The sequence below is a fragment of the Haliotis rubra genome, unplaced genomic scaffold (genome assembly GCF_003918875.1).
Source record: "Haliotis rubra isolate DU_JTF1 unplaced genomic scaffold, ASM391887v1 Scf222, whole genome shotgun sequence".
Classification (NCBI taxonomy): Eukaryota; Metazoa; Mollusca; class Gastropoda; order Lepetellida; family Haliotidae; genus Haliotis; species Haliotis rubra.
The window spans coordinates 1,377,385-1,390,748 of NW_025766248.1; the positions used below are offsets into that span (position 1 = coordinate 1,377,385).

Genomic DNA, 13,364 nt, shown 5'->3' on the forward strand with positions numbered 1-13,364 from the left:
TTATGATTTCTGTGTATTGCATCTCTACAGCAAGAAGTTAGACGAAACAACAGCAGCGTTGAAGCGGACGTCGCAGGCGTTGGAGATAGAGAAACAGAAGACGGATGTGCTGCTGTATCAGATGCTGCCGCAGAAGGTGGCGAATCAGCTGAAGAACGGCAGACAGGTGGAAGCAGGTGAGACAGTGATGAAGATTAAGTTCATCAATGACTATATCTGTCTGGACAAAGGACTTCCTGGTTCAGCTTACGGTGGTAGCTATAATGCTGATTGTATGCTCAGTGTCAGTCGATGTACTTTATACGAGCAAATTATGTTTGAGCAGTTTCACGGCATGGGAGACAGCGACTTTAACCATTAGCAAACCCTGTGGACTTATTCTGCAGGTAATATTATGTAAATGTTTGGTGATTGGAGATATTAATAACTCTCCTAATCTGCATAGGTTTTCAGCAACCCATGCTTGTCGTACGAGGCGACATTCGGGAACGGGTGGTCAGACTCGATGACTTGGTTGATACATGTCATCGTATCCCAAACGTTTAGATAGGTGCTCATTGTGTCAATCACAGACTTTTCTGGTCCAGTCTCCAGACTCGAATATTTACAGACGCCATCACACGGCTGGAATATCGGGTGCGATGTTAAACAACTTACAACAAACAATTTTTCTTTTATATATAAAGCTGGAATGTGGGCCCATAAGCATTTGGTGAATGAACTTTGACGTAATATATAGGGGCTTCATCAGTCACAGAGATGATGGTCGATACGTGTGTTCCTCCCTGACAAAACTAGTCCATTAATGCTTTCAATTGGATGGATGTATTGCAGCATGATGTTAGCACAGAAACATGCTTAGCTCATTGAATTTCCCATAGAATCAGCCAAGTGGATTATAGATAAGAACCTTGAACAGACAGCTAGTTTGGCGTCCATTCATCGGCATGTATACATCACCATAATCTCATTTGGTCCTTGCTGCTGGTAATTATCAGCGCTTGAAGGCCCATGTATTAAATTACTTTCACCTGCCTTGAAAACAACAAAATCCATAGAATTTAAAATAATGAGTTTAAGATGGGTACGTTTAACGTTTGAGGTTTTTAGAAAGAGCCACGTCCAGTCAGATCTATTTTCTACAACGGAAAGATCGATCACATTCGCGCATGTGTAAAAAGTATGGAAGGTGTTTGAAACAGACTAATGGCTCTAGTTATCTCGGCCAGAAGGATGCAATAAGCTGTCATTCTTTCAAGTGGAACATTTTCTGTCGTAGTTGAAGGTTTCTGGCTGGGTTCAAAGACATCCCGTGAAAGACTAAAGTTGCCTTTTAGAAAACAGAAACTCTTGCAATCGTTTAGGTATGAAATAGGCTAATTCGGCAACTGGCGTTCGTGCAACGTCAAATATAAGGCATTATTACATTACGACGCTGCGTCTTTCAACACACGGAAGTTGTCCATCTCAATTACAGATGCCATTGACCAAATGTTAACGAACTGCATTCCATATAATCGATCTTGACATGGATTCTTTTCTCTTGGTTTCTGTTCGGAAAAGGTTATGACAAATGAAGTCGCAGATGCTATGACCGAAGTCATGTCTTTCATGTTTGTTAGGGGTAGCATCGTGGTTATGCGTTCGCTCGCCACGCCGAAGACGTTCGATTCCTCACGTGTGTGAAACCCATTTATTGTGTCCACCGTCATGGTATTGCTGAAACATTGCTATCTACGGCGTAAAATGCACCTCAATCACTTATCACAAATGTATACGATACCATAGACTTTTGTGGCTGAAATCGTGTTCATTGCGAGACTTTTATTGTTAATGTATACGATATCGTAGACAGAAGTCGTATTAAGTGTAAGTATTTTTGTTATGTTAATCTACATGATTTAATTGCTTTCTGTTGGAATTGAATATGAAATGATTTAAGTAAAACAGATAAAAATCATTTACGTCAGCATGTTCAGTACATTTGTAACGTGGAGAATACTCGACATTACCTAATACAATATTGGCTATATGTACATGACTGTTTAGACATATTCGGCATGCTCGACACGGCTGACATCACACGTGACGACATTGGTTTCAGTTTTTTTTCTCTGAGACGGATGAATCGGTGAACTGACATTGACACTGATATCCATGAGGCACATAGAGTGAGTGAGTGAGTTTAGTTTTACGCAGCACTCAGCAATATTCCAGATATATGGCGGCGTCTGTAGATAATCGAGTCAGGACCAGAGAATCCAGGGATCAACAGCATGAACATCAATCTACGCAATTGGGATACGATGACATGTGTCAAACCAGTCAGCAAGCCTGACCACCCGAACCCGTTAGTCGCCTCTCACGACAAGCATGGGATACTGAAGATCAATTCTAACCCGGACCTATACGGGTCAGGCACATAGATGCGTAGAATGCTGCTCCAAGACACATTTTCGACAGCCGAATGTGACAATTTCTCATTCAAACATTCGTTTGGAAAAGTTGCTAACGTTTCCTCCCGAGACTTAATCATGTCCTACGTACAAAATGCATCCATCATGCAAATCTCACATGCCACCTTTCTCTGTTTTAACGTTTGCGTTTCTTTTGGGAATGAGTATATGTATCTGTATGTAGTGTAATACTAAATCGCACTCAGTGCAAACACAGACATAAAAGGTGAGTCGTTACCTTTGACTTTAAGATATCAGCCATATTAAATTGTTTAGAGTTGAAAGAATATTCTCAGGCGAAAGATGAAAGAGTTCAGCATGTACGGATTACGCGTGTCAAACGTATATCACCTTGCAGACGGTAATGAGAGTGATGGCCGACGGGCGTTTCAGGAAATTAAGTCCATGTTTTTCTTCAGAAGCCAGCTCCATAACACTGCTTTGATTCCATAATATCGCATGCCAATCCCACAAAACGCCCGACATCTACCGACACAAACGTTTTAGACGATGACGTCTTGCTTTGATACTGGCATTATCTGTTGTAGTTTGTGGTAAATCTTCTTTATGTATTGCTTGGCAACCGTTTGCATGGAGTTTAATATGAAGAGGAACACTTTTTATGGACAGACAACTTCTTTAATTGCCAAAGATGAGACGTTTCGGTGTAGATCCTAACACCGTATAAATTCAAACACCCTTCATGTATATATTTCTCCATCTGCATAATGTTGTGTGTTATTTGCTTTATAACGGTGTTAGGATCTACACCGAAACGTTGCATCTATTGCAATTAAAGACGTTGGCTATCCATTAAAGGTGTTCCTCTTCATCATACCAGCTTTTAAATGACACTTGAAGAAGTGGAGTTAAATATGTCTACAAGAACGTCCGAACTGCAGATATTTTACTTTGAGTTCAGATTATGTTTTTGTGAGTACAACTGATTGAGCACTTTTTCTTATTTCATGTAAAAATTCATGCGGATGATAGATGGGAAACAGAAAAAAATAGTGACAGCCTTAGCATTTGTCACAAACGTTTCTTTAATTGCTCTTTTAAGCCGAAATCAAAATATTCCATGCTATATGACACATTTGCTTGATAGTGGAGTTTGAATTGTCAACAACACGTCCCATCTGCGGATATTTGACTCTCATGTGTTGAGATTATGTTTGATTAACTGATTGATGCGGAACTAGAGATGATAATATGTCTTTTCTAGTTCTATGGAGATGTTCCTAGATTCCTTTTTGTAATAATTAACATGGCTGTGCAGCTTGTAATATGTCATCCGTATTTTAAAGGTATTTCTCATCTCCAGCCCCAACCTTTAAGTGAAGTGGTGGGTGAAAAAAGAAAAAAAGAAAGCATATAATTAAAACATATAATTAAAAACATTTATGAAATGAATTATATAATGAATTTATGAAGAAAGATCTGGATAACCTGTTTTTGTTGAGTGTGCAGGGTAATTATAAGATTATTAATATTTCATCGTATCAGGCCATAACTTTCCACAGGGACGGTGGAAATTGATATGAGGACTTTTCTTATTTCATGTAAAAATTTATGCGGATGATAGATGGGAATGGGAAAAAAATAGTGACAGCCTTAGCATTTGTCACAAATTCTTCAAATTCATTGCTTTTTTAAGCCGAAATCTTAACATTCTACGCTATATCACACTGACCTTTAAATAATCGAATCTGGAAAGATAAACTAGTTGTCGATATTATGAATATACAATCGAATCCCCGAGCCTGACCACCTTCCCCTATGGAGTCGAATCTTACAGGATCATATTACATGAGACCCAACGGGATGCGAGTGCTTGTATATTCATATGTTTGTTGTATTTATATATCTGTCTGTTGTTAAACGCCGCACTCAGCAATATCCTATCTACATGGAGGAGCTCTGTTAATAATCTAGTGTGGACCAGACAAATCCAGTGATCAACATCACGAGCATCGATCTACGCGGGATGGTTGGGATACGTGTCAACCAAGTCAACGAGTCTGACACGGTCCCGTTAGTCATCTCTAAGTTGCTGAACACCAAATCATTTCCCGCAAAAACTAGTTAGTTGTGCCGATTTAAAAGGTAGAAATAATATTACAATGATGCCAATTAATGTTAGAAATGTGAATCTGACTGGGTCAAGACCTGTGGCAACTCTTCGTATAGTCTGGGTAGTTAAGGGTTCTCCTAACGAGACCTTTAAGGGGTGTTCCTATATCGTTACTCAGTAAGTTTTGTTTGTTGTTTAAAACGCCGCACTCAGCATAACCCAGCTATTTGGGGCTGTCTGTAAATAGTCGAGTTTGGACCAGACAATCCAGTGATCAGCATCATGAGCATCGACCCGGAGTAATAGATGTGGTTACAGAAAGCCCGAAGTGAACATTCTTTACTGCTTCTTTGATCTCGCCAGAAACATCTTGGTCATGGTTATTTTATCTTTCAGAAAAGTTCGATCAAGTGACAATTCTGTTCAGCGACATCGTTACCTTCACCAACATCGCTGCAGCCTGCACGCCATTGGACATCGTCAACATGCTGAACACCCTCTACCACCGCTTCGACAAGAGCACAAACGACCATGATGTATACAAGGTAGAAAAAGCCACCTTGGTGTGGGTAGGGCGGTGGGGTAGTTAATGTGTTCGCTCGTCACGCTAAAGGCCCGCGTTCGATTCCCGACATGGGTACAATGTGTGAAGCCCATGTCTGGTATCCCCCACCATGATATTGCTGGAATGTTACTAAAAGCGGTGTAAAACCAAACTCACTCACTAACCCATGGTGTGGGCGGAAATGACATATGGCGCTAACACACCCGGGAAGACTATTAGGGGAACTTGTGAATCTGCGGCATCAACGATTTAAAGGAATTCGTCCTGATTCACCTAGCTTTGTAATATTATTGAATACTATAATACAATTGAAATCCCGCTCCAACATGCGCCGATGTTAAATGTAAAACGTCAGTGTAAAACAGAATCCAGTCTAAATTATCCTCAGAAACAAAATATTTTTAGTTTTGGTGTAAAGATATAGATAGCCGTGAGATAGTGGTGGAGTAGACTAGTAGTAAAAGTGTTTGCTCGTCGCGCCGAAGTCCCGGGTTCGATTCCCCAAATGGGTACAATGTGTAAAGCTCATTTCTGGTGTCCCTGTCGAGATATTGCTAAAAGCGGCGTAAAACCATACTCACTCACTCACTGACTCATAAGATATACCATAACATGTAAAACTAAACCCAATCTCACCTACCCCACGAGTACCACCCGGTAAACAACATTTGCCAAAAAATGGAAGTACTGTTCCCCTGTGTTCACACCTCAGCTCACTCTACCCGTGAAGATCCGGGTTAGAATATTGATCTTCAGTAACCCATGCTTGTCGTAAGAGGCGACTAACGGGATCGGGTGGTCAGGCTCGCTGACTTGGTTGACACATGTCATCGGTTCCCAATTGCGCAGATCGCTGCTCATGTTGTTGATCACTGGAGTGAATGGTCCAGACTCGATTATTTACAGACCGCCGCCATATAGCTGGAATCTTGCTGAGTGCGGCGTAAAACTAAACTCACTCACTCACTCACATCTCACTCGTCCAAACCTAAATGTGGTGGGAAGCTGCGTTGTTAAAGGTTTACTCATCACGCCATCAATCCGTGTTTGAGTCTCCAAATGGGAGCAATATGTAAAACCCATTCGTGTTGTTTCGACACGGTTCCTATGCAACATATACTAAAAGCAATGTAAAAATATTTATTCGAATACCTTGAAATCATCATCTTACGCAACTTCTGAGATGAAATAGAAAACCAAAACTTTCATTCCATTTTGACACATCCAGGCAGAGTGACGTTCAGACCTAGATGCATCAAGTCAAACTCCCACACTGACATAAGATGACACTTAAAAGGTGATTATTTAAAAAATGTTTTTGTGGAATGAAATCTGCTCGTAAAGATGAACATTCTACTATTACCATGATCAATCACATGTGTCCAATTCTCAGAGTGAGAGTCAGTAATCTAATAAAACAACCCTCACGTTCCAAAAGGCGCTAACGGTCGCAAAGCTGGCTTTTAATGGGGAGCAAATTTGATTTTCTTAAAATGATAAAATCTTGAAATGACAGTACGTCAGGTCGTATCACAAATAATGTGTGACAAGTGTGCTGGTAGGATGCTAAGCCAAACGCCAAAGTTTGTGAAATTTTGGATTGAGGTAAAAACGCTCAAATGCTAGGATCTTGTTCGCTGTGAATAACTTAGGAAATATCTCAGCTTTGAACCGACTTCAGTCATGGTTTCTCATCAGTTCTGATTGCAGCAAATCTATTTGTAAGACATTTTGACTCGTCAAGGATTGAGAGTTTACTTAAATTGTTGTGCAGTTCGAATCCAGGATTGGTCTTTGGTTTGTTGTCTGTCAAAACAAACGAAACCTTGATCACAGGCGGCTTGTATGCTAAAGGGACACCACTCTGCACGATGAGTTGCAGCGCCTCTGAAAACGGAGCTACCTGTTTTCCTGTTAGGATAGGAAGTAAATCCAAATCCATAAAACCCGCTTTGTGGAACTGGGTTCTCACTCGGGGACCTGCCTGAATGCATGATACCACATTCATGCACTAACACCCCCCCCCCCCCCAAACAAACAAACAAACAAACAAAACAAAACAACAACACAAAACAAAACAATAACAAGTACAACAAACAAACAAACAGACAAACAAAACCCAAACCAACTAGAATCGAACTCTGTGTTCAGGTGGAAACCATAGGAGACGCTTACATGATAGTGAGTGGAGTCCCGGAGCCGTCCACCAACCACGCAAAGTCCGTCGCCGACTTCGCCATGGATATGGTGCAGGGAGCCGCAGCAGTCAACTCCCCTGCAACTGGGAAGCCTTTACAGGTAGGAACCATAACAAAAGTGATATAGAATTATTCCGAAAGTGGAAAGTTTGAAAACTTCTTACAGTCTGTTTCACTTTGTTTAAAAAACGTATGTGTTTTCTTAATTAAAGTTGCTAATATGTAAATTACCGAAAATCACGATTCAAACATCGGCCTCCTGACACCTATGTGGAAAACTAAAATGACCAATTACAATGTGTTAAAATTGTCAGCATTAAGCATCCCAAATTTGGCAATTGCGAAGTGAAACTTTTAATACACATTGTCAGTACTATAAATAAATTTGTGATATTGACATTGAAATTCAAATAATCAAACGCGTTCAAAAGTTCACCCCCGGATGATTGGTCCTGCGCGACGATCAAATCGCCTGGGATAAGTTTTTATTCAAATTACGTTCTCAGCTCCCTGGGAAGAATATCACCAAAGCCACCTGGAAGGTGTTTGATGGATCGTGCATTCACGTCATGATTACCATATTAGCCCTTGGACTTCAAGCCAAGCTCTGCTAATGGTCCAGTGAAAACCACCGAAAAAACGTTGCGTTTGAATAACAGTGATGAGAAAGAAAATTAAATATTTTTTTATTAATGAACATGAGAATTGTATTATAATGCTGCCGGTGCTGTGAAACAGAACTTATCCAATGTTGATGATCCAGGTGACGGTCATACTGGTCACGATACCCATGTGGCATCTGGAGGTGAGGTGAGGTGAAATTGGTTTTAACGTCGTGCTTGAGAATATTTCGTTCATATGACGACGTGCATGCGTGTGTATGTGTATGTGTATGTGCGGCTGCTTGTACTAGCCCAGACGTAAGCTGGTGTTATAGTGCTAACCCACTGAGATACCATGCCGCAGTTAAGCATGAATACCCCACTCAGACACATTATACTGACTCCGAGCCGACCAGTCCTTGTTGTACCCATTTATGCCGAGCGCCAGGCAGGGACCAACAAGTACCATATTTTAACGTCTTTTGGTATGACACGGTCGGTGATCGAACCCGCGACCTTCCGTTCTCCGGGCGGGCGCTCTAACCACTACACCACTGAGGCGGTCCATGTGGCATCTGGTCCGACATGAAGATTCCGGGTTGAAATTGTTCCCCAGAAAATTATGCTGATGGCACGAGGAACAGGGGACAGGCCCAGTGATTGATGGTAGCGTGACACCGTATCCCAACGGTTAGGATGGCTACTGATCACTGATTTGCAGAGGCAACTGAGTTAGGGACTGGTCATCAGCCGTATATCTTTGACGGATCTTAACGGATCACTTCAGATCCTTGAAGATCCTGGTTAGAATTGATCTTCAAGAACCCACGCTTGTCGGAAGAAGCGACTGATCGGGTGGTCAGACTCGCTGACTTGTTTGACACATGTCATCGTATCCTGAATGCGTACATCGATGCTCATGGTGTTGATCAGTGGATTGTCTGGTCCAGACTCAATTATTTGCAGACCGCCGCCCTGCAGCTGGAACATTGCTGAGTGCGGCGTTGAACAACAAACAAACAAACAACACAAACGGACCACGTGGCTAGGATCAACTTGGTCGGTGGTGGTAACGCGACAGAGGGCCGTTGGTCATAACATCGATCACTGGATTGCATGGTGCGGACTTGACTATCCTTCATACACCTGTTATATTGATAAGTTAAACAACAAACTAGGAAATTACTGACGGGATCGAGTGGTCAGGCTCGGTAACATTGTTCTAGTAACTGGGTTGCATCATATCCCGACAGCGGGGGTCGTTGCTTACATAATCAATCACCGGATTGTCTGGTGCAGACTTGATTATAAACATTCCGGCGTCATATACCTCTAATATTGAATAGTTAATGATAAGCAGCAAATAAACTAGGAAGTAACCTGTTTCCCCCCAGATCCGAGTGGGGGTCCACACAGGCCCCGTGGTGTCAGGGGTCGTTGGGATGAAGATGCCCCGCTACTGCCTGTTTGGAGACAGCGTCAACACGGCATCCAGGATGGAGAGTCACGGCGTCCCGGGTAGGATCCACGTCAGCCCCACCACATACAGGTACAACGGTGACAAAATATTTCATCTATGTAAAGGAGGCGTTTATTCGTTAGTTAACCGGTGCAATTTTTCATTATGTTTTGTAAAAATACTCTGTTTGGATCGGTTACTTCTCTCCGAAGTCGATCATTTTGGATTTTTTTTATGATTTGAGTATAACACGCGCGGACAAGAAATAAGGTATTTTTTCATAATGATTTTACTTTTGCAATATTTAAACTTGTTTTTTTGTATATTTTAAACTACATGAAAAAGTTCCTGGACCCTCTAAAACTGAATTATGTTTGTAAACTATTCAGCTGGGAACAGTTGACATTTGGATTCAGTGTCATATGGCGATTCAGGAGCTTCAGTTTATTCGGAGTTTGATTATTGAAAAAGATGAGATAAAAAACCTAACGTATTTTGTCGAGTTCAAGTCTATATTTCTCAGGTTCTGGGTCAAACTACTGACTCGCAGAAATGTAAATTATATTAATAATTAAGTAAATCAATAATATTGCCTCAATCGATTAAAACAAATACAGTCTTTATGTCTGTTTTTTCTCTATAATGGGTATGAAAGAAAAAGGTATTTGTTGAACAATGTCGTGCATATTGTGATTACATTACTCGTTATTCGTTATTTGTACAGCACCCTACTGTAGTTGCGAACTCAGAGGGACCACTGGTTTGTTATCGTTTAATTTTTGTAGTTCGTTAAACGAATCTCGACGAAAATATGCAGCAAATGGTCGGGGCCAAAAACAACTCCGACATACCCGTCAGTTCGTTATAGGTGTGTTCGTTTACTGTATCTAAAATCTGTGTAATCCACATCAGTGTTGCGTCCTTTAGTTTTGCCAGGATACGCTAATCGTAGGTTACGTATATTCTTGTCTTTAAGTCTTGCTTGACTTATTATCACCCTCTTACCTATGATCGTTGGCTTCACCAAGACATTAAACATCCTTAAGATAGTTTGCTCTCCTTGCAATTCAATAAACGTGAACTTCCGGGTTAGAGTTGGTCTTCAGCAACCCATGCTTGTCGCAGGAGGCGAATATCGGCATCGCTTCAGGTGGCTGACTTGGTTGACACATGCCATTGTATCCCAATTGCGTAGATCGATGCTCATGATGTTGATCACTGGATTTTGTGGTCGAGACTCGATTTTTAACAGACACCTCCTCCTCGTGAACCTCTTCTCCAGGATCTTTCCCTCCCTTCCGATGAACAGGATTCATAATTTTCTCCCGCTGACAAGGAACTTTCACATCAGTAGGCTACTATTCTCGCTGCCATTTCCCAGACCTCCCCCCACCCTCTATATAGCTGGAATATTGGAGTGCAGCGTTAATCTCACCCAAGCAAACAAAACAGTGACATAACTGAAACATTGTTTTGTTAAACAAAACTCGAGTATGGTTTCAGTCAATGTGATTCTCATCATAATATCATCATGGTTATATTTTGGTATGTATGTTCTCGAAGCCTACTAACACACATATTTACTAGTAGTAATCAAGCGACCATTATTTCCAGATGCATACGAAACAACGGCTACCAGTTAAAGAAACGCGGACGGATTCAGGTAAAGGGTAAAGGTGAGATGACCACCTATTTCCTCGTGGGGGACAAGAACCGCAGGGTTGTGGAACCAGACGACGACTACACAACCCTCTTAGTTGACACAGACTTCAGTTCGGATAATGAAGAAGTGACGTCTTCGGAAAAAGCTACGACGCCGAACTCTGACGTAAATGAAAGGTCAGTGACGTCATCAAAGCCCGGATCGAGGAGCAAGAAACGGATTCACAAAAGCAAGACATGTAATGTATTATAGCAGAGTGGAAGAGTTACTGTGGCTCGTTTCTTTCTTCCGGGAGACACAAACCATGGCTTGCAGTGTCAAAACTTTACGAGATGGAAAACTACCTTCGCTAATTTAACCAATGAATCGAGACACGACTTTGTTCTAGAGATTGGGAAACAAGCGACAGAGAAACATGCGACTTCTCAGTGCTATGATCCTTCACCTTACTTCATTACTTCGACAAATAGTAATGTTTTACGTTTGGCGAAATGAATTTATCCAACATGTGCCCAGGATATTCCAGATTGTTCCAGTTACCTGGGTATCTCATCTAATGTCCATGACCTACCAACAGACTTGTCTTACTGGCACACAGGTAATCACAACCTTCACCTTCTTGAGAGCTACGACCGTATAGCCTGTAGCGTTCACAATACCGTGCCCCCACTTCCCCAACAAACCCAAACCTCCAGGGCAAACTACGATGCTGGTGTTATGAGTAAGACAATCAATACATCGCTACCACACTTCAGCATCGGAAATACAGTGAACTTAAGACAAATGTGCTTAGATATCACGTTTGACAATCGTGGGTTTGGCACCTTGAAGAAGTTCGATCCTGTTGTTTGGAGAATGAGAACAAAACCAAACATGACTCTGACACGACCATATCGACAAATGTGTATTTTTTTGTTTGTTTCAGTGTTTACTTGTTTCAAGCTTTTGTCTTCGTTTGACTTTTTGAATCATTTGCAGTGGACATCACAGTCAGTAGCCTACACGGTATACAGATACAGAGGATCTAGACCAAGTGTACTCCATCTCAATTTCCATTTTATCATGATTAATGAAGCCACAGTAACCTCGTTTAAAAAATGCAAGCTACACGAAACCTTTCATAATGATAATTTGAAATGATCTCTTCTGAAAATAATTACCTCCTTATATGAGTCCGACTTATCAAAATTAAAATCATTGATAACATATTTCTCGCTTGTTGGTGGTTGTCTTTGTATAACTATATATATAGTTAGCGTTGTTTGAATCTCTGGGGAACTGTGAGGGTTCAGGTTAATTTGTCAAAATAGAATAGAAATATGCACACCGAATAGTCGAGGATTTACAGTTTCAGAAATTCGAAGAATTTCTTTCTAAGCTATCGCACATTGTATGCACTTGTAATACTACTTCAAACAGTCAGTGTCAGCGTGGTAGTTCTGTTTCCTTGGACATAGGATCCGTCTTGCATCGGAAATTTAGTTTCCAAAGAATGTTTAAGTTACCCATTGATAATCTCTACTTTTGATGCAGCCACGCGTCAAAGATAACCAGCTGAACCGTTGAATACATTGTGATGGACCTGTGTCGTACCTAAACTTATTACACTTAGAATGCGGGAGAAAATACACACGATGTAAGTCTTATTGATATTTAGAAGATGCTCGGTGATAACAAATCCCGTAATGATAAAGGTCCTGTTATTGCAAGACATGAGGGGACGATGTCAGGGGACACTATTAGGCCCAGCTGTATTTAATGCCAGAGTCGCACACTATCGTCTCCCAATGCATATCTGAAATAATATTTATTTTGTCGACTGTGCAGTTAGAATTTACACAGTTGCAAAATGCTGATTTATGTTAAATATAAACTCTGTCAAAAAAGAAACGCAACCCCTGTCCTCAGATATGAAAAATTCGTTTGAATGAAGTTATTGCTTCCAAACTAAATTTTATTCGAATGTATTGAAATGATACACGTAATTAATGAAGATTACCATCCAAACAACTGCATTTGTACGCATAAGTGTATTTTATTGCTTATTCCGTCACAACGCATGAAATGACCCTCATGGTGACTTCGCACAAAAAAAACACATGCAAATCATGAAAATGGCAGTTAATGTAGGTGTATAAAAGCCCATGTAAGCTTCCGTATTATATTCATTCATTTGTCGCCGAAAAGCTGTGTTAAAAATGCCACGATTGAGTGCTGCCGACCGAAATATCGCCATTGGTCGTGTTCGCCGGAGAAAGTTTTGGAACTGTTGCACGGCACCTAAATGTTCACAAAACAACGATATCCCGACTTTGGAGCCGCTACAACAACTTCAATTTGACCAACG

The 13,364-nt window shown here is 41.0% G+C and overlaps 1 protein-coding gene across 1 annotated transcript in view; it reads left to right on the forward strand.

The window, feature by feature from the left end:
• Nucleotides 1-12,575, forward strand: part of LOC124277522 (guanylate cyclase soluble subunit beta-2-like) — a 47,734-nt gene extending 35,159 nt beyond the window's left edge. The window contains exons 8-13 of the mRNA XM_046713233.1: nt 31-176; nt 4,927-5,075; nt 7,247-7,393; nt 9,290-9,444; nt 10,969-11,193; nt 12,551-12,575. Coding sequence (XP_046569189.1) covers nt 31-176; nt 4,927-5,075; nt 7,247-7,393; nt 9,290-9,444; nt 10,969-11,193; nt 12,551-12,575 — 847 coding nt within the window. The remainder of the gene's footprint in view (nt 1-30; nt 177-4,926; nt 5,076-7,246; nt 7,394-9,289; nt 9,445-10,968; nt 11,194-12,550) is intronic.
• The last annotated feature ends 789 nt before the right edge of the window (nt 12,576-13,364 follow it).